Below are 26,308 nucleotides of genomic sequence, written 5' to 3'. Positions count from 1 at the left end.
AGGTAGTGGAGTGCGAGACTGGTGGCATCAGCCTTCAACTGAGTCCATCTCTCAAAGGACCCTTTGACCTTGTTCTGTCATAGCCAGACAAGCACATAGGCCTGACTAGAAGTACATGTAAGCCTTTTCCCTCGAGAGCCAAGCATATATACATTCATGAATTATAATGTAGTCTACAGTGCTTCAAACCTACTCAACTGTATTCCCTTTTCATTCAGGTATTACAATCAGTTGTTTTTATGAGCCACTTGCCTGTCTTGGTCACTGCCTTTCTCAAAATAAATTGTAGTACAAACATTTAATAAAGACATTAACTTTAGCTTCAGACTTCAATGTAGCATAGTCCTATTGGCCTACTGTAGCCTATCGCTTTGTTTTCACACGTCCTCCAGGTCTTTATAGCAGTTTTGTAATCCGAGACTGCATGAGTCATCGTTTTCCAAGTGATGGGATGATGACATTAAGAAAGTGAAAGTGCACATTGTAACGGGATTATTACGGCCCTGACAAAGCCTTCGTTGAAAAAGGACGCCATCCCCTCGTCCTCGTAACAGTTGGTATCGCCTGTGTGACATAATGACAAACCGTTATACAGTACATTTTCATGGCACATATCTGCTGTACGCTGTGTCGCTGTTCTTGGCCTGCTTGATGGTCCTGCAGTCCAACCGGGTCAGAGAGATGCAGATCGAACTGCGGGAGCTGCGTCAGTGGACCAGTCTGGTATGCGGGGACATAAAGGAATCGTCTACTGATATCTCGCGCTGCGGGGTAGGTGAGTTCATACATTTACTAATAGGTTATAGGCTACACGAAAAAGAAAACACTATTGTGAAACTTTGCTTGATGTGTGAAGTAGGTCTATGTTTTTGAGAATTTAGAAGAAGTCAATAAATGTTCTTAGGCTAGGCCTAACCACTAGGAAATGTCAGATTTTGAAGTAAGGAATCAAGATGCTTGTTAATGCTTAGAACAATAAGGCCTATTTCACCACAATTATCAATGGAGAAAATGATGACAATGACTTAATTGTTTGCCACCAGGGTTGGGTAGATGTTACATGTAATGTGATTACAAAATAACCTGGGAAAATATTGAAATCAGATGACAGATACCTTTGAAAAACTAGAGGATTATTTATTCGATTACTTTTAAAGCCAGAAAGGATGTTTGTGAAAAAATACATTATCATGCCTTTCGGTTTCCTCAATGACATTCAATTCAGCATCGAAAATAGGCGCAAGTTTAAGTTTGTTCAGCCTCACCACAAGACAGAGACTACTATGATGACACACCAAATGCATTTGATGGATCCTTTTTGTCTTGCAGGGGTGGGCAATTCCAGTCCTCGAGAGCCTGATTGGTGTCACAGTTTTTCCCCAGGTCCAGCTAACACACCTGACTCCAATAATCACCTAATCACGATCTTCAGTTCAGAATGCAATTTGATTAATCAGCTGTGTTTGCTCGGGATGGAGAAAAAGTGTGACAATCAGGCCCGCGAGGACTGGAGTTGCCCACCCCATGCCCCATAAGGGGAAAGTAATCAGATTACGTTACTGAGTAATCCAAAAGTTACATTGCTGATGACAATTTTGGACAGGCAACTAGTAACTGGAACGGATTACATTTAGAAAGTAACCTACACCAACCCTATTTACTACATATCTGAAACATTTGATTCCTATCACGCTATCAGCTAATGTGTAAAGTATGTTTTTGAGAATTTATGAGACATCAATTAATATTCTTAGGCTACTGGGCTATTTTGAAGTAATTAATGCTTAGGAGATCGAGCAATAAGGTTTATTATCCACCACACTTCTCAATGGAGTTGAAGTCTGGAAAAGGATGACAATTACTTGATTGTTTACCACATATCTGAAACAACGGATTCTTGTCACACTATGAGGTTCACATCTGATGTCATCTGGCATTTGACACAGATATCTGACTCTCACAGACATACACAATGGAATGGAATTCGAGGAAAGAGGGAGATTTCAAGACATGGGAGACGGAGACAGCGGCGCACTGGTCAGTCTCATCCGACGCACACACACACACACACACACACACACATACACACATTTACATTTACATTTAAGTCATTTAGCAGACGCTCTTATCCAGAGCGACTTACAAATTGGTGCATTCACCTTATGACATCCAGTGGAACGGCCACTTTACAATAGTGCATCTAAATCTTTTACATACACACACACAATTTACTTAATAATTTATAATTTCCATGTCATCCAGCAGGGAGGAGTGCCTTTCTTCACCTTGTTCCTCTGTCATCACACTCATATGGTGAGTTGAATGGGCAATGACTTCACACCTATACTGTACATTCTCTTTCTCTCACACACACACACACACGCTATAGCCCTGTTTATACCTGCCGCTAACATGCGTCCTTATCTTGTCCTGATCATGCCCGTTTAAACTTATAAGATATTTTCAAAATTAGATCACTATGCGTCTTTTAATTGTCTACACCTGGCTAAAAATGTGGGCCCAATCAGAATGTGGACAACATCTGGAAAAAGGACGCATGTTAGAACCCGGTATAAACTGCGTTTTGCATTAACTACAATACCCTCAAACATTATTTTGTCTCCAACATACACATACTCCATGTTTTAACCACTATGTTGTCTCAGATGAAGATGACTACACTCTGGTAGAATGGGCTCTAGGACTGAGTCGTCTAGGGGAGGGGCTGCAGGTCTTTGGAGAAAAGGTCACAGTGGTAACCGAAGGGACTTACTTCATCTACAGTCAGGTAGCCTATTAAAACTAGACATTGTCATCTCTTGAGAGGCGGTCAAGCCAAGGTCCCTCTATACCATCACTGTGTTTGTGTACAGGTGCTGTATAAAGACACCACATGGACAATGGGTCATGTGATCAAGAAGCGTCTACATGGTATTGAGACCATCTTGATGAAGTGCATACAGAGCATGCCCAGCAACATCACTGTGGCCCAAAACACCTGCTACACAGCCGGTGAGTCGACCCAACCCCGGCCAGCGTGTGTTACAAACGAGATTCAAATGAATTACTTATAATACGGAACACAATTACAGCACTACTACACCCAGTGCTGAAGTTACTGGTGTTTCTCTCCCAGGTGTCCATTACCTGGAGCCAGGATCCACTCTGGAACTCTCCATTCCCAGGAAATCTGCTGGGCTTGTCCTCAAGCCTCACTCCACCTTCCTTGGCATGTTCAGGATCTGACACTGAGTGACGATCTAACACAAAACCATGTTTCTCCAGAACCCTACAATCACTGCCTATAATAACCCGACATGCTGACCTACTGCATTGTGGTGCCTGATATTTAATAAACTCTTTTCAATATCAAACGTTTTGCAAGTACTACTCAGCCAGTGTTTTCCTTTCAGCACTCATATTGTGGTAGCGTGATACAGAACAGCTACCCAATATGAGTACTGTTGAGTGTACAGCATCATTGTGAATTTCCCTCTGAGAAAGTTTAATTTAGCAGTTTGCCATCCTTGTCTATTGAAGACTGATGTATAATCCAACAGGGACCTCGTGGTCAATACAGTGCGTTCAAAAAGTATTCAGACCCCTTGACTATTTCCACATTTTGTTATGTTAAAGCCTTATTCTAAAATTTATTAAATTGTTTTTTTTTCAATCATATATCTACACACAATACCCCATAGCGACAAAGTAAAAACAGGTTAGTAGAAATTTTTGCAAATGTTTTAAAAATAAAAAACGGAAATATAATTTACACTTACATAAGTATTCAGACCTTTTAATCAGTACTTTGTTGAAGCACGTTTGGTAGCGATTACAGCCTTGAGTATTCTTGGGTATGACGCTACAAGTTTGGCACACCTGTATTTGGGGAGTTTATCCCATTCTTCTCTGCGGATCTTCTCAAGCTCTGTCAGGTTGGATGGGGAGCGTTGCTGAGAAAGTACTGAGTAAAGGGTCTGAATACTTGTAAATGTCATATTTCAGGTTTGTATTTGTAATAAACATTTTTTTTTAAACTGTTTTTGCTTTGTCATTATGGGGTATAGTGTGTAGATTGATAAGAACAAACAAACAATTTAATCAATTTTAAAATAAGGCTGTAATGTAACAAAATGTGGAAAAGGTTAAGGGGTCTGAATACTTCCCGAATGCACTCTATATACATACGCACGTAGTTTACAACCCGTACAGTAGGTGGCGGCATGCACCTCTAACGAGAATATGGACTGGGGGAGAGAGAGATAGGGCCAGCAATTGCACTGGGGAACGTTCCTCCGTGGCTGTTTCCAAAACCAAGTTTAGAAGTGGACATGACTGAGGGCAGGAGAGAATGGGGTGAGGACGTGAGAAGAGATAATAGGTTTTATTTATTCTTAAGGATATATACAGATGGTTCAAATGATCCAATCAGTGGCAGGGTGGGGGCTTGGGTGTGCTTATTTTTTAATGTATTATTATTACTATTTTTAACCCCTCCACCACCCCTCTCATCGGAGGACAAATATCTTTGTTTTTTCAGTTTTTTTGCTACATATACAGTTGAAGTCAGAAGTTTATATACACTTAGGTTGGAGTCATTAAAACTCATTTTTCCAACACCTCCACAAATTTCTTGCTAACAAACTATAGTTTTGGCAAGTCAGTTAGGACATCTACTTTGTGCATGACACAAGTCATTTTTCCAACAAATGTTTACAGACAGATTATTTCACTTATAAATTCACTGTGTCACAATTCCAGTGGGTCAGAAGTTTACATACACTAAGTTGAAGTTGTCTTTAAACAGCTTGGAAAATTCCAGAAAATGATGTCATGGCTTTAGAAGCTTCTGATAGGCTAATTGACATCATTTGAGTCAATTGGAGGTGTACCTGTGGATGTATTTCATGGCCTACCTTCAAACTCAGTGCCTCTTTGCTTGACAATCATGGCAAAATCAAAAATAAATCAGCCAAGACCTCAGAATTTTTTTTTGAAATCCACAAGTCTGGTTCATCATTGGGAGAAATTTCCAAACGGCTGAAGGTACCACGTTCATCTGTACAAACAATAGTACACAAGTATAAACACCATGGGACCATGCAGTCGTCATACCGCTCAGGAAGGAGACACGTTCCGTCTCCTAGAGATGAACGTACTTTGGTGCGGAAAGTGCAAATCAATCATGACTGTTTATTTTTGAACCATTGCTATGGCTCTAAAGTTTCCATGCCCTAATGTGAAACCAAACTAAAATTAGTGCAAGGCAAAAAGATAACGGTGGCTAAATGCCAGAGGGGATGAGTCATTAAGGGGAGTTAATATGTGTGTGATGTAAGGAGGAAAAATGGTCTTCAGGTGCTCTTTAAGGCCGCGGGTTTGGGATTCTTTGGAAAAGGAGGCTGCCCTTGCATGACCCCCTATGTGTCTTCTTGAAATATTCAGTTCAACTCAGTAATCTGTCTTTATAGAATATTGTTCCAAAATTGCCTCAGGTCACAGTCACTCATTATGCTGGATGTTTTCCCTAATGAAGTTGTGACTACACTGTCTGCCAATTTTACAGGCAGTTTTCGCTGCCGTGATGCGCTCACATCCCAATTACTAATATCATGCTTAATCATCATCTCTTCAGTTAGCTTGAGAACTTTATCAAAGTCTCCCCTGAGTTATCTCTGAACGTAGAAAAGCTGCTTTTGAGGATTTCAATTAAACCAATACTGTCCGTCACAGACAATGTAGATCTTTGTAATCGCTTCGTACTGCAGCAAAATCACTAGTGTCAAACAATTTACTAAACGTGACTAACAGGAATAAAATTTGGTTCTCATTTGGTTTGTCCACAAGCCTCTGAAAACTCTGCAAGAACCTCTAAAATGACATCTAGCAGTAACAGCACTTTACTCACAGACCCTGATTTTGAACTCCACCGTACATCCGCGGATCTTTCTAGCTCGATACATGGCCTAACATGGCCTATTGGGATGCAACTCTTTCTGGTAAGTGGTGAAATAAGCATAGCCAGTTACAAATGTAATGGCTTAGCAGATAATAAGAAAAGACGATCAGTATTTACCTGGCTAACAGAGAAGGAATATAATATCTATTGTTTACAGGAAACTCATTCAACAATTTTAGATGAAGTTTTGTGGGAAAAGTACTGGGGGGGCGAAATGTATATTTCTCCCATGGGCAAAGAAATTCAAAAGGGGTGATTGTTTTAATTAACAGCAATTTTGATCCAAATGTGCAAATTGTCCAAACAGATCATCAAGGTAGATGGATTATTTTAAATATGTTATTGGACAATAAACAGATATGGCTTATTAACCTATACGGTCCAAATAATGATGATCCAAGCTTATAATAATTTATCAACTCCACAAGCAACACTAGACTCTATTATTATGGTGGGTGATTTTAATACGGTCTTAAATACCTCTATGTGTCACGCCCTGACCTTAGAGAGCCTTTTTATGTCTCTATTTGGTTTGGTCAGGGTGTGATTTGTGGTGGGCATTCTATGTTCTGATTTCTATGTTTTTGTATTTCTATGTGTTGGCCGGGTATGGTTCTCAATCAGGGACAGCTGTCTATTGTTGTCTCTGATTGGGAATCATACTTAGGCAGCCTTTTCCCTTTTGTCATTGTGTGAAGTTATCTTTGTTAGTGGCACTAAAGCCCTACGGTTGTTTTTTCGTTTGTTGTTTTGTTGGCGACATTTACTAAAATAAAAGGAAAATGTACGCTCACCACGCTGCACTTTGGTCCACTTCTTTTGACGGCCGTAACACTATGGACCGGAAAGGAAATCACACTACAAACTATCACCCTCAGGCACTTAGGGAAATCATGAATGTCATGGATATTTTGGAGTTAGTGGCTATATGGAGGCTTAAATACCCTGACCTTGTGAGATATACATGGCGGAGGCTTAATCAAGCTAGTCGTCTTGACTACTTTCTTATGCCATTCTCTCTGGCACCAAAAGTTTAAAAAAATGTTGATAGGGGACAGAATGCGGTCGGATCATCACATAATTGGCATATATATTACTCTTACAGAATTTCCACGTGGGCGAGGATATTGGAAATGTAATCAAAGCCTACTAGATGATAAATTGTTTAGAACTAGGACAGAATAATTTATAACTGACTTTTTCCAGACATAACATAGGTACAGCAGATCCCCTTATTGCATGGGACACTTTTAAATGTGTAATTAGAGGCCATGCAATTCAGTACTTATCTATAAAACAAAATCAATTTAGATCAAAAGAGTCCATATTAACCAAGGAAATTGAAGGACTAACAGTACAGCTAGATAGCAATAACACTGTAGCATAGAGGCACAGAATAAGTTAGAGGAAAAACAAAAAGAAATGGAGGAACTTATTCAAGAAATATCCAGTGTAATATATTATAAAAAATAAAGCGAACTGGATGGAATATGGGGAAAAATGCACCAAATTATTTTTCAATCTTCAACATAGAAATGCTACCAACAGTTTTTTATTGAAACTTGTTACCAATGATGGAGTCACGCATGATTCACCGAATGATATTTTGAAAGAGGAAGTAAAGTACTTTAAGAATATGTTTTGTTTGTCTCCATCTCCACTAACCGAAGCTAATTGTATGGATTTTTTCCCTAATAATGTAAAATTAACATCTGTACAGAAAGACATGTGAAGGCCAAATTACAGAGGAGGAACTTCTTGATGCAATTAAAGCCTTTAAAGCTGGGAAAACTCCAGGGCTGGATGGCATATCAGTGGAGGTATACACAACTTTTTTTTATACACTCAGAGGACCATTATTAGCATGTTTTAACCACTCCTATATAAATGGTAGATTATTGGACACGCAACAAGAAGGTCTGATATCATTATTACTGAAACAGGACCCAAGTGGTATATATAAAGATCCAGTCTATTTAAAAAAAAAATGGAGGCCTCTTACACGTCAGTGTTGTGATGCAAAAATCCTAGCAAAATGCTTGGCGCATAGAATTAAAAATGTATTGTCAGATATTATTCATCCTAATCAGACAGGTTTTTTACATGGACGATACATTGGAGATAATATAAGACAAGTACTGGAAACAATAGAATACTATGAAATATCGGGGACACCAGGCCTGGTTTTCATAGCTGATTTTGAAAAGGCTTTTGATAAAGTATGACTGGAGCTTATATATAAATGCCTAGAATATTTCAATTTTGGGGAATCTCTTATAAAATGGGTTAAAGTTATGTATAGTAACCCTAGGTGTAAAATAGTAAATAATGGGTACACCTCAGAAAGATTTAAACTATCTAGAGGAGTAAAACAAGGTTGTTAGCTGTTAAAATGAGATCAAACATTAATATTAAGGGATTAGAAATCCGTGGTTTAAAAACGAAGGTGTCATTGTACGCAGATGATTCAGCCCAGCCTCACATTCAATTCGCGCCAGCATTCGTGTTTTCTTTTAAAACCACAATTAGAATCTCTCCAAGGCTTCATAGAGGATCTAGATACTTTTGCTATCCTCTCTGGATTAAAACCAAATTATGATAAGTGTACTATATTACATATTGGATCACTATTTTTTTTCACATTTTACATTACCATGTAGTTTACCAATTAAATGGTCTGACGGAGATGTGGACATACTCGGGAAACAAATCCCAAAATAAATAAATAATCTCACTCAAATACATTTTTATAGAAAGTTAGCAAGATCTTATCTATTTTTGCTAACTTTCTATAAAAATGTATTTGAGTGAGATTATTTATTTATTTTGGGATTTGGAAACGAAAATACCTGTCTATTTGTGATAAAATCACCATGATTAACTCTTTAGTCATATCACAGTTGATCTATTTTCTTATGGTTTTGCCTACACCTAGTGACCTGCTTTTTAAATTATATGAACAAAAATATTCAATTTTATTTGTAATGGCAAGCCAGACAAAATTAAAAGGGCCTCTTTATATAACGAATATGAATTCGGAGGGGCAGAAATTATTAAATATTATAGCATTAGACCTCAGTCATACAAAAGTTATACTGAAATCCAAACTGGTTCTCTAGTAAATTGGTAGGAATGTCTCATCCTATGTTCAAAAATGGCCTTTTCCCCTTTATTCACACTTTCAGGTGTTTGAAAAGGAAATAATCTCCAAAATATTGTTATTTTTTAAACAAGCCTTAGAAAGTTGGTTGCAATTTCAGTTTAATCCACCTGAAAAGACAGAACAAATAATACAACTAATATTGTGGTTAAACTCGAATATACTATTATAATTTTTTTTTAAACTTATTTTTCGAAGACATTTAAAAAAAATGTATAATTTTAGTGAATGATATCATAAATAGGACTGGTGTAGTTATGTCACACATGCAGTTAACACAGACATATGGAAATGTCTGCTCTACCCAAAATTACAACCAACTAATTGCAGCATTACCAAAAAAATGGAATAGGCAAGTAGAAGGGGAAAAAAGGAAGGAACTTGTATGTCGGCCCTGTATTAAAGAACATAAATGGTTAAAGAAAAGTGTGATAAATAAAAACATATACCAATTTCATTTAAGGACCAAAACACTGACAGCTGTGCATATAAATTGCAAAATATTTGGCAAGAGATTTTCGATCCATTCCATGGCGCATGGTTTATGAATTGATTTACGCAAAACAACGCTGGATTCCAAGCTTTGAATTTTTAAATTTAAATTACTATACAAAATTCTTGCAACCAAGCTCTGCAGATCATGCTGAGAGGAGGCAGAGTCATTAGATCATTTATTTTGGTACTGTCCATATGTAGCTCGTTTTTGGTCACAGGTCCAGGAATGGCTGAAGAAATGCAACATTTGCCTAGAACTAACGCTGCAGATAGCAATACTGGGTGATTTGAAAAGCCATAGTCAATCAATCAAAAATAGAATCATTATTTTAGCAACAATTTTTATGTTTAATTTACAATCTGCAATCCAAGAGTGTGCAGAGACTGAGGCACCCAACCGTGAGAGGATCTGATGGTTCATGGTGTCTAAGGCAGCGGATAGATCTAGGAGGATGAACCGTCACACTTTACACTTCACAGGAAGCCGATGTCTGATGGGAAATGTGTCTGTGTCGTAGACCACCTCTCCAGGATCACCTGAGGGGTTGTCTACACACTGGACTGGACCCTGAAACACAACACATAGTAAACATAGTAACCTACAGTATCAATGTTTCTGAAAACTGTTTTTAATCATAAAAACAAAATCTATTTGCGCACGATGGCGCACACCCGCGGCCGGTTTGGGTACGGTATTAGTCTCCTATTCAGAGGACCCCCACTTTTGTTAGTGTTTTATTGGTCAAGGTCACGCCAAATACTTATCACCACATCTCGTTCAGCCTATCAGCATCCTTGATTCCCGGGACTTCAGTTTTAGTTAGTCTGACCCCAGCACGCTGTGTGGTCAAAGACGTGCTTTCCCTATCCTGATGAGCACTTCCACAGTTCACCCTCCTGTTGCACTTTTCCTCCTGTGGACTGAATCTCTGTATGTCTGATGTTTAATTGTGCGTGCATCTAAACAACACATAGTTAATGTCAGTTATCACTGGACATGATTCTCAGTTATCTGATCCATGAGTGGTCAGATGTGTGTGATGTGTGAATATGGACATCTTCTTCCGTTAAACTCCCTTAACCTGGACAGCCGTCTCATCCTTGTTCTGACCGGACATTCTGAAGTGGTTGCTACTGGCTTTAAGCCAGCACCTAATGTTTCTTATTACATTCATGGTCCTTCGATTCTCTACAACCCTACCCCTATTTTTCACAGACAGCAGTCAGACAACCAAACAACAGCTGATATGAACTGAAGGTCTCTGAACTGTCACACTTTACTCACAGGAGGCTGATGTCCGATGGGAAATGTGTCTGTGTCGTAGACCACCTCTCCAGTATCACCTGAGGGGTTGTCTACACACTGGACTGGACCCTGAAACACAACACATAGTAAACATAGTAACCTACAATATCAATGTTTCTGAAAACTGTTTTTAATCATAGTCACTGATTATTTGCCACTTTGTGTGTGTGTGTACACTCACAGGAAGAGGGGTGATGCTGGGAGGAGGGTTGGTCTCTCCAGAGAGGGGTTCTGGGACTGCCTTGTCAGGTTGATCATTTGAGTGTTTATTCTGTAAATTGGGTTATAATTTATTACATTGTAATAAGTAATCAAAACATGTTAATCTGACTGAGAAGTAGAAGAATAAAACAAGATGCCATTAGCTAATAAACACAACCACGACGCCATAAAACATCTGTCCTACAACCACGACGCCATAAAACATCTGTCCTACAACCACGACGCCATAAAACATCTGTCCTACAACCACGACGCCATAAAACATCTGTCTTACAACCACGACGCCATAAAACATCTGTCCTACAACCACGACGCCATAAAACATCTGTCCTACAACCACGACGCCATAAAACATCTGTCCTACAACCACGACGCCATAAAACATCTGTCCTACAACCACGACGCCATAAAACATCTGTCCTACAACCACGACGCCATAAAACATCTGTCCTACAACCACGACGCCATAAAACATCTGTCCTACAACCACGACGCCATAAAACCTCTGTCCTACAACCACGACGCAATAAAACCTCTGTCCTACAACCACGACGCCATAAAACATCTGTCCTACAACCACGACGCAATAAAACATCTGTCCTACAACCACGACGCAATAAAACCTCTGTCCTACAACCACGACGCAATAAAACCTCTGTCCTATAACCACGACGCCATAAAACATCTGTCCTACAACCACGACGCAATAAAACATCTGTCCTACAACCACGACGCCATAAAACCTCTGTCCTACAACCACGACGCCATAAAACATCTGTCCTACAACCACGACGCCATAAAACATCTGTCCTACAACCACGACGCAATAAAACATCTGTCCTACAACCACGACGCAATAAAACATCTGTCCTACAACCACGACGCAATAAAACATCTCATGTCTGAAAAGGCAGTGCAATGGAGAAGAAACATTGGCTGCAATAAACCAAACTTAATACACAATACTACTACACTTGTAAAATAGCAGTATCTAGCCTCAACACATTTTCATAACAATAGACCCATATTATCTTTACAAACTGCACCATTTTAGGCTAAGGATGTCAGTACCAGCTCTGAGTACGACAATGGTGTCTGAAACACCAAAAAAGGCCAAATCTAAACACCTGTTAATTTTTCTAAAAGCTGTATTGTAATATACTGTATGTGTGAATCACAACTTTTTGTCCCTCTTCGGTCTGCTGATCTGCTCGACACGTGGTGTTGCTGTGTCATTAGTATGCCTCATCCAAAACTTAAAACCTTCTAATCATTCAAATATTCAAATGTCTAACACAAGCAACAGATCATAAAGTACTGCAGCTTGGATGTCTGCTGACTAGCCCTATAAACACATATTCACAACATTCATCCGTAGTATCTGTTCCGTACTGTCGATGCTAAGCATGGTGGGGACCACGTGCAACCACATTCACCGCCGCACATCAGACAAAGTTTAATGATATACTTCCAGTACACAACAAATACAATAGTAAACATTTAACAAATCATGATATTAGCTAATAAACTTACCCCCATGTTACAACATGCGATAATGTTGAATACTTTACTTTGACAGAGATACCCTTCCTGTGTCGACCTTGTATAGTGTGGTAGATATTACCGGAAGTGTGTGTATCTTCCGGTAAAACTACAGTGATATACAGAACATACAAAATTATATCATCATGCATACATTGCCGTGTGTTAAAATTTTTACCTCCAAAATTTGATCCCACAAATTCTCAATAGAGAATCTCCATTAAAAGTGTTTTAGTTTTGGACTAGGCTTAATACGAGTCTGGAAAAACTGCCCCTCAAGTTTCGGGGCGGCAGGTAGCGTTGGGCCAGTAACTGAAAGGTTGCTAGATCGAATCCCTGAGCTGACAAGATAAAATCTGTCGTTCTGCCCCTGAACAAGGCAGAACCCACTGTTCCTAGGCCGTCGTTGTAAATAAGAATTTGTTCTTAACTGACTTGCCTAGTTAAATAAAGGATAAATAAAGAAATAGTGAGTAAAACTGTCCCAACATACCTTGCTTCTCCATCATGTGGGCCTCTGGTCAGGTTGAACTGTAAAATAATGACTTTATCTGTTCCATGACTAGTTTGAGTTTGGTCTAGTGGTAGCACTGCATTCTGGAATCAGGATGTAATCCTAGTAGCAGGGGTTCAATCCCGGAGACTTCCACCTTCCTCTTTCCCCACCTTCCTTTTTCCCCTTCATGTTTTCTCCTCTCCTTCATATCTGGTTGAAGATCAATAACATTACAAAATCTACAAAACGAGGTGCTCAAACTCAGAGGTTTTCCTACAAGTCTGAGTAACAACAGATCTGACGAGCACTATGATTTCTATCATTCTATCAACATATGCAAATAAATGCAAAATCAAAACCTATTCGACTCCATAGATGTGCACAGAGTTTTTAGCAGTACTGCTAACCAATGAAACCACTGTTGCCATGTATATGTCTTGTGTATCTGTCATGGTGATCTCTTTTAATGTCTGATGTCTGTGTGTTGTTCTATTTAACTGTTGTCTGACCTCTGGACAGGTTGTCATTGTAAATAAGAATTAGTTCTTAATTGACTTCGACAAAACAAAGAAGAAATCCAATGAAATCACTGTTTCTAACAACATACGCAATAGAATATTATTTCTGTGGAATACAGAGCCATACAGTTGTTTACTGCTGTTTTCTTTCCCCTGGCTCTGAGGAAGAGGAAGAGAGGGAAGGGAGAGAGAGAGAGGAAAAAAAGAAAGGGAGAGGGGGGGGGGGGGGGGGTGAAGTAGGTAGGGAGTGAGAGGGGGAGGGAGGAGGGGGTGGGAGATGAAGTAGATAGGGAGTGAGAGGGGGAGGGAGGAGGGGAGGGTAGGGAGAGAGAAAAAAAAGAAAGGGAGAGAGGAGGGGGTGGGATGTGATGTAGGTAGGGAGTGAGAGGGGGAGGGGGGAGGGGAGGGTAGAGAGAGAGAGAGAGGCGGGGAAGAGAGGGTAGAGAGAAAAAAGAAAGAGCTCAGTGTATTTACAGATCATTTGAATATATTCCCTGCCTACATACTGTAGTTATTGTTGTAGATGGGCATATATTTCTTACCATATTACTGTTGGAGCTGGGCCTATATTTCTTACCATATTACTGTTGGAGTTGGGCCTATATTTCTTACCATATTACTGTTGGAGCTGGGCCTATATTTCTTACCATATTACTGTTGGAGCTGGACCTATATTTCTTACCATATTACTGTTGGAGCTGGACCTATATTTCTTACCATATTACTGTTGGAGCTGGGCCTATATTTCTTACCATATTACTGTTGGAGCTGGGCCTATATTTCTTACCATATTACTGTTGGAGCTGGGCCTATATTTCTTACCATATTACTGTTGGAGCTGGGCCTGTATTTCTTAGCATATTACTGTTGGAGCTGGGCCTATATTTCTTACCATATTACTGTTGGAGCTGGGCCTATATTTCTTACCATATTACTGTTGGAGCTGGGCCTGTAACACAAATGTGTGCTATTGGGCATACTGGAGGACTGGAGTTGGGAAACAGGTGACCAAGAACCTGAGCTTTAAATAAAGCTCAGGTTAGCTGGCTATTTAAGGTGAGTGTGTGTGTTTGTGTGTATCTGGCTGGCCAGTTCTCTGAAGCCCAGGTTAGCAGGCTGTTGGAGGTGTGTGAGGAGAGGGAGACAGAACCTGTTGAAGCACACGCCATCAGCTCACGACCCTGGGGGAGGAGCGATTCAAGATACATACAAAGACAAGAAGGCGTAGTGTTACATTACATATATTCATTGGCAGTCATTCAACTGTGTGTGTGCGTGTGCGTGCGTGCGTACGTGCGTGCGTGCGTGAGTGATTGTGTGCGTGCATGCGTGCGTGTTGAGTCCGGCTGCTGAGAGGTTCTGCAGGAAGTGTGGGTTCAGGCCGTACTCGGACTGTAGCTCGGAGAACGTGCACACCGGGTCGGCCACATCAATGCCAAGAGTGTGCAAAGCTGTCAACAAGGCAAAGGGTGGCTACTTTGAAGAATCTCAAATATAAAATATATTTTAATTTGTTAAACACTTGTGGATACTATATGATTCCATATGTGCTATTTCATAGTTTTGATGTCTTCACTACTTTTATACAATGTAGAAAATAGTAAAAAATAAAGAAAAACCCTGGAATGAGTAGGTGTGTCCAAACTCTTGCTAATCTCTTGTGATTTCTGTGTGTTGTGTTCTATTTAACTGTTGTCTCCACCTCTGGACAGGCCATCATAGTAAATAAGAATTTGTTCTTAATTGACTTACTTGTATAAATGGTTACATTAAAATAAAAAAGCGCTTCATGAAATCCAATCAATTGTTATTTATTATATGAAACACATCTGAAAACAACCAGTAACAGAATACAGGACAGATGTCATACACACATCCGTCCATCCGTCTGTCTACCTGTTTCTATCTGTCCTCTCAGGCAGTTTGTCTGTTCTCTTCTTTCCTTCTCCATGTTCCTGAGAACAGAAAGAGAGAGAAAGCAGAACCCAGATGTGTGTTAGTTCGGTCTGTGGGGCAGAAGTCATCCGTGTCAAAACTCACAATATACTGAACATACAGTGCATTCGGAAAGTATTCAGACCCCTTGACTTTTTCCACATTTCGTTACATTACAGCCTTATTCTAAAATTGATTAAATTGTTATTTTTCCCCCTCATCAATCTACACACCATACCCCATAATGACAAAGCAAAAACAGGTTTAGAATTTCTTGCAAAATGTATTAAAACCCCCCCGGAAATTTCACATAGGTATTCAGACCCCTTACTCAGTACTTTGTTGAAACACCTTTGGCAGCGATTACAGCCTCGAGTCTTCTTGGGTGTGACTATTGGATGGGGAGAGTCGCTGCACAGCTATTTTCAGGTCTCTCCAGAGATGTTCAATCGGGTTCAAGTCCGGGCTCTGACTGGGCCACTCAAAGGACATTCAGAGACTTGTCCCGAAGTCACTCCTACGTTGAAAACATCCCCACAGCATGATGCTGCCACCATGCTTCACCGTAGGGATGGCGCCAGGTTTCCTCCAGATGTGACGCTTCACCTTCTTTCAGGCCAAAGAGTTCAATCTTGGTTTCATCAGACGAGATCATCTTTTTTTTCATTGTCTGAGAGTCCTTTAGGTGCCTTTTGGCAAACTCCAAGCGGGCTGTTGTGCCTTTTACTGAAGAGTGGCTTCCGTCTGGCCACTCTACTATAAAGGCCTGATTAGTGGAGTGCTGCAGAGATGGTTGTCCTTCTGGAAGGTTCGCCCATCAAGACAGAGGAACTCTGGAGCTCTGTCAGAGTGGTCATCGGGTTCTTGGTCACCTCCCTGACCAAGATCCTTCTTGTGGACCTTCAATGCCACCAATTTTTTTTTAGTAGCCTTCCCCAGATCTGTGCCTCGACACAATCCTGTCTCGGAACTCTATGGACAATTCCTTCGACCTCATGGCTTGGGTTTTGCTCTGACATGCACTGTCAACTGTGGGACTTTATATAGATAGGTGTGTGCCTTTCCAAAAGTCAAGGGGTCTGAATACTTTCCGAATGCACTGTTAATATGTCTGATGACATCATCGAAAGCAGACAGTTGGTGGACATCAATCTAGATATGTTTAAGACTAATGGCTCTTTCTCAATTCATCTTTCCTTGGCCGTTTCTAATTTGGGCAAAAGTCTGTCCTCCACCCTCTCTACTCCATTCTCTCTCCTCCATCACACAGAAACCAATAAGTGGTTGAGGAGTTGTCAATTCGTTAGTAGGCAAACTGAAGAGTTTTGAAATCTTCCACACCCCTATTTGAATCAGCTTTTGTTTTGTCGGAGGAGAAAAGCATGTACATATTTAAAAACAACATGCTACTTATTACATTTTTTTGTATTGCAAAACTAACTTCATTTGTTTTTATCACTTAACACATGTATTTTGGGATCGAACCCTGTAAACATAATTTGCCTGATGCTGCACGAGTTGAGGAGTCTAATTTCATACCAGCACATTTTTGTCCATGCTCCCTCTCCTTGATTACATTTTGACCTTTTTTTTTTAAGAAGTGAGAGAGGACATAGGAGAGAGGACGCAGGAGTTGAGAAAATCCAATCGAGAAAAGACAGTTTCTTTCTTGCATCCTGTCTCCTCGCCGCCTCCTCAAATCAAATCACACTGGATAAGGGGGTTCGATGGGAGGGACCTTATAAACCTTCTCCACCAATGGGGTTGACAAGGAGGCGAGGAATGGCAGAAAGATGAATTGAGAAAGATCCTGTGTTTCCAAATGTTAAGGTGATATGTTAACTTTTTCATAAAAGCATGAAACTTAGTACAATTGTACAGTTTGGGGCCCTGAACATTTTCAGATATGTAGGCATCGCAAAAATGCCTCCTGGCAGCCGTGTTGGACATTTTCCATTCCCCTATAACCAAATATTGTATTTTGCATCATATCTCCTGAATGAACATGATGACACAAGGATTACAATTAATGCATTGCAAAAACATAAAAAACTACTTCAGATGGCCATGGCGGACATTTTTCTATTCCGCCATAACCGGACAATGTATTTTCCTTCATATCTGTAGAACAAACCATGATACCACAGGAAAGCTGATGTCTACACCTATGTTTTAATGTCTACACCTAAGGTCAATGAATACAATGGTGCCATGTACAACATCATACAGATTTCTGATTTATTTTATATTTGCAGTTTCTGACAACGTATACACAATAGAATATTATTTACAGAGCCATACAGAGCCATACAGTTGTCTACTGCTGTCGTCTTGTCCCTGGTTGTGAATGTAGATACTGTGTGTGTAAATTCATGGAACACAGGAAGGCCTTTGATATTGTCTGGACCCAGGGACTTGGTGATTTCATGGGCACCTACAGTATGGACCTCAAGTGCTTGTCGGTCCCAAATGCCACCCACCACTTCTGAAATTATATTTCAGAAGAGAACACTTCCATTTTGTAGCAATTCACAAGTCCCCTTAATGCACGCACAACATCAGAAACAACTACAGGCGGCCATTTTGCTGTTCCGCCATAAACGGAGAATGTATTGTCTGTTATATCAGTTTAACCAAACATGATAACAAAGAAAAGATGTCTACCCCCATGTTTTGATGGCCAATTATTAAAATACCAAAAACAGTTCAGATTGTTATTATGTAATAGTGGACGGGCATGGGAAGAAATCCAATGAAAACGCTGTTTCGGACAATGTAACATCCTCGAACAATATCATATTATTTCTGTTGTTGATTTGGAAATTGGATTACATTATAAATGTTTTTAAATGTCTTCTGCTTTACAAAAAAATCTATGTATGGAGTCACCATTGACACCCAGCTAAGGCAGGAGCAACTGCACACTGCTAACCCTAAACCTGATAACAGTAAAAAAAAAATGGCTGGAAGTTTCTGAGATTCTATGGTATACTAATCAAGATTGATTCAATCATAAGGCAATTTTTCAACTACCTCAAATGTAGTGTCATTTTGGGCAAAACCAAAGAGTTTTCAAACCCAGAGTTCCAAGTGGCCAATACTACTGGAACATCTCGTGAAGCAGACTCAACAGACCAGCCGTGGTTTGGGGAGTCAATGGGAGAAGTGAACATTTCTTTCTTAGTAGTTGCTTTTCTCTCAATCTATATTCAAGCCAATGTCTCAAATAGCTGAACATGTCATTACTACAACCTTGTGAAAGTGACAAACTGACACGTTTTCATTGGTCAAAAACAACTTGATATCATCTTGATTTGACGGCCTGCACATGAGCAACATGCACATCTCTTTACCAGTACCATCTCCAGGTGGTTCCCTATGCAGTCTGTAGTGAGACACTCATCTCTCCTATTCCCTTCCTTATTTAAAATATATATATTTAACTAGGCAAGTTAGTGAAGAACAAATTCTTATTGACAATCACAGGCTGCCCCGGCCAAACACGGGCGACGCAGGGCTAATTGTGCGGCGCCCTATGGGACTCCCAATAACATCCGGGTGTGATACAGCCTTATTACCACTGACTGGTTCATGGCCAAAACCACATCATACCACCCAGAGGTATTGAGAGGACCCAGTTCTCCCCAGCTGTAAGATCTCTAGACAACAATCTCTCATTGTCCCATTTGGAGGTCTGAGCAGAACAGCCTCAAAACAAATATCCACCTATAATACAACAGCAACGTCAAATCTGTTCTGCTGTATAGTTTGGAGTGTCGCCGTGTTGTCAAGAATGAGAAGGATGGAGTCTTTCAGCAGTGGATGTCTCAACAGAATCTTCTGGCCGAATAAAATACACTACAGTAAGCTATACAAGAAGACCAGTTGTCAAAATGTCACCGAGCAGATCAAGAGACTAAGACTCTGGTGGCCTGGTCATGATCTCAGAATGCCCAGATACACTCATTATGGACTTCAGTCCCAATGGGGATGAAGTTGATTGAAGTCTAGAATATTGACAATTTGTCTCACCTAGTTTCCATCTTTTAATGTGTACTTTGCTGCCACTTGCTCTTTGGGGGTGGGGTCTAGGCTGGTTTGTTGTAAAGCTCTCTGTGACAATAGTTGTTGTGAAAAGGGCAATTTGTATTAACTGATTTTGATGTGCTGCACAAATGAATAATTTGTGGGAGGATTTTCTCCTTTTCTGTTCCTTTCATCATGAACATCTCCAAATGAGCTTGATTGATGTTATCTTGACTGTTAGTGCAATCATGAAGGAGAATTGTGAATTGCTCCGAAATGGAAATGTTCTGTTATGATGTTACAAGGCTTTGGTTTTTCCTTTTACATTTTGAGGTTGGACGTTAGCACATCGGGCGCACCGATTGCTGTCACATCGTTAGTCAGTACGTGTTACACGTGCTGGCTTGTTCATCTCATTAGTCGGAAGGTGTTTGACCTGTGCTGTCCGAGGTGATATTTAAGAGTGGCTGGCCCAGTGCTCCAGTTGTCTTGAGAGATGTGGAAGGTTAACACCTTAAGTTGGCTCTCCCTATTTGTTTCTAGATAACTAAGTCCTTTATCTGACCTTCTGTGTTTTTGTATCGCTTCACTTTTTGGTTTTCTTCCTGTCTTTAAGTTTTTCTTTTGTTGGGCAAATTTTGTGGCCGCTCATGGTGGGTGTCTTTTAGGTCCCAGTTGTTGTTGCTATGCAACTTTCAGTGGACACCCCCATAAGTGTCTTTCAGAACCCCTCCTGAAACACCACCTGTTTCATTTAGGTTATCAGTGACTTTGGTTTGAGTGACATTTTTGGTTCTCTTGCTGGTGAACGTAACAAATATAATTTGATGAGTGGCATTTGGGACCCACAAGCACTTGAGGTCCATACTGTACGTGCCCATGAAATCACCAAGTCCCTGGGTCCAGACCATTTCATAGGCCTTCCTGTGTTCCATGAATTTACAGTGTCGCACAGTATCCACATTCACAGCAAGGGGAACGACAACAGCAGTAGACAACTATAAGGGTCTGTATTCTGCAGAAATAATGTTCTATTGCATACATTGTCAGAAACAGAAATGTATTGCCATGGCAGTCCAACATGAAATAATAATCTGAACTGTTTATGATGTTATACATGGCACTTTTGGCACCATCAAAACATAGAGTAGACATTACATTTTCTATGTTATCATGGTTGGTTCTACAGATACAGTTGTGGCCAAATATATTGTCACCCTTGCACTTTTCTTAACGTTATGGTTGGTTTTAGTTCCTGTGTAAGAGTGTGTAGTGTGCAGTGTGTGTGTGTTAATACCTTGTTGATAATATCCGTCATGGCCGGTAGGTTTTCGTTCTCTGTTTCCATCAAACAGCAGCTCCTGTTCAACCATCTCTACTGCTAAGTTCCTGAGGAGAACACACACAATGTAGAACATGTATTTAGACCGTTATGAGAAGAAGATACAGGCAAGTGAGAAGGATGGACACAGGGATTGAACCCCGGTCTCTGGTGGGGAGCTTCCAGTCAGTGTTATCACTAACAGCTCTGCACAAAAGAGCTGGTAGTTATGGGTAGTGTAGTGTAGTATAATAGAAGTGGGTGGTTATGGGTAGTGTAGTTGAATAGAGGGTTATGGGTAATGTAGTACCTGTGTCCAAAGTTAACAGAGACCAGGTTGTCCAGATTAAGGCGACACTATTCTTCCATGTCTGAAGCACACATCACAGCCGTGCAGGTCAGACAGACAGACAGACAGACACAGGAGGTAGAGAGGACAGGTGAGATTCCACAGGTGGACAGAGAGAAGAGCTGTGTGTGTGTCCATCCGTGTGTGTCTGTGTGTGTGTGTGTGAGTGCCTCCAAAGAGCACCTATTGGTAGATGAAGAAAAAGAAAAGCTGAAATTAAATATCCCTTTGAGCATGCTGAAGTTATTAATTACACTTTAGATGTTGAATTTTAGAATAAGGCTGTAACGTAACAAAATGTGGAAAAAGTTAAGGGACACTGATCCTGTAGAGGTTATTAAGGAGTCTGAATACACTGTATGCTAGCAGCTAGGGGGTACAACAAATTACAGATTATACAAAGTCCTTAAAAGACACACGGATTGACAATGGGCACAACTCCAATATAAAGTTGTTTTTTTCAAAGTTGCCAAAATGCCAAGTGCTCCACTTATATCAAATGATGTGTATTAACTCTGGATGACTGACGGGGGCTGTATTGAAGCCACCACACAGCCATCTCAGTACTCCTCCTCAATTGTAAAAAAGATTTTGGAAGCCATGGAAATGCATTTATGAATGTCTACTTTTGTTTTTGACACATTTATTCTATTACAGACACTAATACATGCATTTAAATTATATTAAATGGGTTAAAATAAAAACAAAAAAGTATATAAAAACATTTTTCCTTAAAATATTTATTTTTTTGTCCTTGAAATACTGTAGAATTCCATGAATTCCTATAGAATACCACAGTATGAGTCATAAAACCTAGCGGTCAGAGGGAAATGGTTCCAAAACAGTTAAATAAGGGCTGTGTTTCGTGTAGGCTAACCCTGGCATGACGTTTCGATAACCATGTAAATCTCTTTCAGACAAGGTGACTTATCAATATAGTCGTCTCCATTTACTCTCAGAAATCGAAAATGGTGGAAAAACTATTGGAACCGCTTCCTTGTTTGACCGCTAGATTTGATGGGTATTATGACAACTCCACTGTGGGGCTCTATGTAGGACTGCTCCTACTAGGGAGAGACAATATGGCCGACCGGTGGCTTCAAAGCCTTTAATTTTGTAAAAAAAAATTATTTAACCAATAGCCAATAAATAACGTCAGCAATCCAGGGTTTACATACATCATTGCTTGTATCTGTGCATTCATAACAACCTAACCATTACAACATTTCTATTAGATCAAATAAGTTTTAATTATCAATTCATTTTTGTTGTTGACCAATTTGACCTCTATACGTTCCTCAATTCGTGGGTTTATTTATCACGGACGGATTTTCGGCAGATTAAAACCTCGCGCTGCCTCTTCCTCGGTTTCCACAAGTTATCACAGACAAAGTCAAAATTGTGTAGTAAAAAAAGGATTTTTTAAATTAAAAAATATATATTTTTGGTCTTAAAGGGACCCTTTATCTACTTCCCCAAGAGTCAGATGAACTCGTGGATACCATTTTCATGTATCTGCGTGCAGTTTGTTGGTAACTAGCACTAGCGCAATGACTGGAAGTCTATGGGTATATGTATGGGTATAGACCTTCAGTCATTGCATACTAGCAGATACCCATAAACTTCCAGTCATTGCTCTAACGCTAGTTAGTATTGGCTCACGAAACTACCTCTAACTTCCTTCATACTGGACACAGAGACACAAATAGAATCCACAAGTTCATATGACTCTGGGGAAGTAGATAATTGCCAAAATCCCAAAGTATCCCTTTAGTTTTGTGGTTAGGGTTAGTTATAAAAATCACATTTTAAATTAGAGAAATTGTAGGAATAGGTGGGGTTTATGACTTTTGGCTGTGGTATTGGACCCTTTTCCTCTCTTCCCCCAAGCATGATGTGATGTTAATTGCTTACCACACCTGTGTGGAAGTACCGGCTTTTAATATAGACCCCTTTCCAGCACACGACACACTGACGTCATGCACAGATGCGCGTTAGCTGCAGTAAGAAAGCCATCGCCATCTGCTCAACATAGATTACATTTACGTTATTACTTCTAAACAAAATAACTTTTTGGGGTTCTCATAAGCTTACAATTATGTTTTGATTCTTGCTTCAACAGTCGCTAAGATTATATTTGGTTGTGATCTTTGGAAAATAACTATTTTTGGAAGCAGCAGTTATCTAAAATGCTAACGCTCATTGGCATAGGCTGTAGCAAAAGCTAGCTGAAGAGCCATTTTACTGGTTGAAGTGTTTTAAAAAAAAAAGCATAATGCAGTTGATTTGCGAAGATGACACAAACATATTAAACAGGACGTTCATACGAGCCAAAAAAAACAGTAGTGTGAAATGCAACATGTAAATAGTTTTTTTGGGTGGCATTCTATATAATGTTAAACGCCCCAGAGTTCTGACAAACTTGCGCGCATCGCCCTCGTGCGGCAATGTTTGTAAACACAGAAAGGGGTCTATACTTTGTCCCTCATTTACTCAAGTGTTTACTTTATTTGGCAGTTGCCTGTAGCTAGCTGGATTACGTCACTACACGCATCGCAAACAGCTAGCCATTAACTACAGTCACAAATATGGTAGTGAGAGGAAGGCCTCTGGCTGGCAGTGAGAGAAGATTGAACGAGAATGATGTTAGCCATTTTTTTTAAAGAGTACTAATGTTACTAAAGTTGCTTACTCGCAGGCTATACCGTCAACGGTTCGCAGCATCGATTCTCCACACAATCAATACTCATTGTACATGAATGAAGAAATATCGGGCAACAACACCATTACCTTAAATCTTTCGGCATCCTTTTTAAACCCCTTGATCAAATTTATCTCCGGCTCCGAGCTTTCAAAACAATTCGAACGCGCCCATTGAAACAGACGATAACGGCATGACGAATCAAAATCCCGGTCTCGTTAAACCAACCGGTGACTCAACGATTGATTACAAAGCCTGGATGTGTTTGTGTGGTTGTACTTCGTGTGTACACCACATAGTGTCGCTGTTGTATTAGAGTATAATGAAAGATTATGATAACCAGCCCATAGCTAATGAAAGGTTTCCCCTTTCATCTGTGTTATAATACTTCAGAAATGGAATATGGAAACCAGAAGTATTTTGCACTGTCAGACATGTATTGCATATTAAATGTCTTAACTGGCAATATTGGTAGTAAAAATATTATTGAATACCACTGATGTTTGTATCCTTTATTTCCTCAGATACACATGATTGTCTCTCATTTACAAGACTGGAGTTTTGTGAAGGAAGATGTAAACACATTCAGCTAGTGTTTGTCATGGAGACATTAAAACCCGACGATGGTTATATTTACCAAAGACTGTCCAAGGCATCAGAATACCATCTATATAACAAGACCCCGGCCAAAACATCAACGCCACAGGTAACTTCCACAAAGCTGTGAACAATCTGAGAGACAAAGCAAGAAGGGCCTTCTATGACATCAAAAGGAACATAAAATTAGACATATCAATTAGGATCTGGCAAAAAAAACTTTAATCAGTTATAGAAGCCATTGCCCTTTATGGTTGTGAGGTCTGTGGTCTGCTCACCAACCAAGAATTCACAAAATGGGACAAACACCAAATTGAGACTCTGCATGCAGAAGTCAGCAAAAATATCCTCGATGTACAACTTAAAAGACCAAATAATGCATGCAGAGCAAAAATAGGCCTATGCCCGCTAATAATCAAAATCTAGAAAAGAGCCGTTAAATTCTACAACCACATAAAAGGAAGCGATTCCCAAACCTTCCATAACAAAGCAATCACCTACAGAGATATGAACCTGGAGAAGAGTCCCCTAAGCAAGCTGATCCTGGGGCTCGGTTCATAAACACAAACAGACCCCACAGAGCCCCAGGACATCAACACAATTAGACCCAACCAAATCATGGGAAAACAGAAAGATAATTACTTGACACATTGGAAAGAATTAACAAAAAAAACAGCAAACTAGAATGCTATTTGGCCCTAAACAGAGAGTACACAGTGGCAGAATACCTGACCACTATGACTGACCTACAGAAGCTTGTGAAAGTATTCACCCCCTTGGCATTTTTCCTATTTTGTTGCCTTACAACCTGGAATTAAAATTGATTTTTGGGGGTTTGTATCATTTGATATACACAACATGCCTACCAATTTGAAGATGCTAAATATTTTTTTTATTGTGAAACAAACAAGAAATAAGACAAAAAAAGAAAGAAAACTTGAGCGTGCATTACTATTCACCCCCCCAAAATTAATACTTTGTAGAGCCACCTTTTGCAGCAATTACAGCTGCAAGTCTCTTGGGGTATGTCTCTATAAGCTTGGCACATCTAGCCACTGGAATTGTTGCCCATTCTCCAAGGCAAAACTGCTCCAGCTCTTTCAAGTTGGATGGGTTCCGCTGGTGTACAGCAACCTTTAAGTCATACCACAGATTCTCAATTGGATTGAGGTCTGGGCTTTGACTAGGCCATTCCAAGACATTTAAATGTTTCCCCTTAAACCACTCAAGTGTTGTTTTAGCAGTATGCTTAGGGTCATTGTCCTTCTGGAAGGTGAACCTCTGTCCCAGTCTCAAATCTCTGGAAGACTGAAACAGGTTTCCCTCAAGAATTCCCCTGTATTTAGCGCCATCCATCATTCCTTCAATTCTGACCAGTTTCCCACTCCCTGCCGATGAAAACATCCCCACAGCATGATGCTGCCACCACCATGCTTCACTGTGGGGATGGTGTTCTCAGGGTGATGAGAGGTGTTGGGTTTGCGCCAGACATAGCGTTTTCCTTGATGGCCAAAAAGCTCAATTTTAGTCTCATCTGACCAGAGTACCTTCTTCCATATGTTTGGGGAGTCTCCCACATGCCTTTTGGCGAACACCAAATATGTTTGCTTATTTTTTTCTGGCCACTCTTCCGTAAAGCCCAGCTCTGTGGAGTGTATGGCTTAAAGTGGTCCTATGAACA

At 40.0% G+C, this 26,308-nt stretch overlaps 1 protein-coding gene and 2 long non-coding RNA genes across 7 annotated transcripts; 1 reads left to right on the top strand and 2 right to left on the bottom strand.

The window, feature by feature from the left end:
- Positions 1 to 426: 426 nt before the first annotated feature.
- On the top strand, positions 427 to 3,374 carry tnfsf13 (TNF superfamily member 13). 4 transcript variants are annotated; one of them, XM_071364456.1, is made up of 6 exons: positions 452 to 771; positions 1,947 to 2,037; positions 2,266 to 2,313; positions 2,667 to 2,788; positions 2,874 to 3,012; positions 3,137 to 3,374. In XM_071364456.1, the coding sequence occupies exons 1-6, from the start codon at positions 577 to 579 to the stop codon at positions 3,244 to 3,246; spliced, it is 705 nt and encodes a 234-aa protein (XP_071220557.1). In that variant the 5' UTR covers positions 452 to 576; the 3' UTR covers positions 3,247 to 3,374. The 4 variants fall into 4 exon arrangements, with proteins under 4 accessions (XP_071220559.1, XP_071220558.1, XP_071220557.1 ...); XM_071364455.1 differs by having other exon boundaries at positions 2,263 to 2,313; XM_071364458.1 differs by lacking the exon at positions 2,667 to 2,788 and having other exon boundaries at positions 427 to 775; positions 1,964 to 2,037.
- A 6,564-nt stretch (positions 3,375 to 9,938) lies between these two features.
- On the bottom strand, positions 9,939 to 13,292 carry LOC139552583 (uncharacterized). Its single transcript, XR_011670451.1, has 4 exons — positions 13,178 to 13,292; positions 11,102 to 11,191; positions 10,900 to 10,989; positions 9,939 to 10,182 (listed from the first exon to the last, which is right to left on the bottom strand). It is a non-coding gene; the product is annotated as an uncharacterized lncRNA (long non-coding RNA).
- Positions 13,293 to 15,493: 2,201 nt separating this feature from the next.
- Positions 15,494 to 24,258, bottom strand: LOC139552584 (uncharacterized). Of its 2 annotated transcripts, none has more exons than XR_011670452.1 (4): positions 24,120 to 24,258; positions 21,291 to 21,351; positions 20,957 to 21,048; positions 15,494 to 15,653 (listed from the first exon to the last, which is right to left on the bottom strand). It is a non-coding gene; the product is annotated as an uncharacterized lncRNA (long non-coding RNA). The 2 variants fall into 2 exon arrangements; XR_011670453.1 differs by having other exon boundaries at positions 21,291 to 21,512; positions 24,120 to 24,236.
- Between the last annotated feature and the right edge of the window lie 2,050 nt (positions 24,259 to 26,308).

The sequence above is a fragment of the Salvelinus alpinus genome, chromosome 24 (genome assembly GCF_045679555.1).
Source record: "Salvelinus alpinus chromosome 24, SLU_Salpinus.1, whole genome shotgun sequence".
Lineage (NCBI taxonomy): Eukaryota > Metazoa > Chordata > Actinopteri > Salmoniformes > Salmonidae > Salvelinus > Salvelinus alpinus.
This window is presented reverse-complemented; position numbering and strand designations above follow the sequence as displayed.

Excerpts from the sequence above, each read along its gene's own strand:
- tnfsf13 (XM_071364455.1), top strand. The coding sequence starts at position 577 with ATGACAAACCGTTATACAGTACATTTTCATGGCACATATCTGCTGTAC. Across the intron at positions 2,789-2,873 it reads CTTACTTCATCTACAGTCAG|GTGCTGTATAAAGACACCAC; the intron begins GTAGCCTATTAA and ends GTTTGTGTACAG. Across the intron at positions 3,013-3,136 it reads AAACACCTGCTACACAGCCG|GTGTCCATTACCTGGAGCCA; the intron begins GTGAGTCGACCC and ends TTTCTCTCCCAG.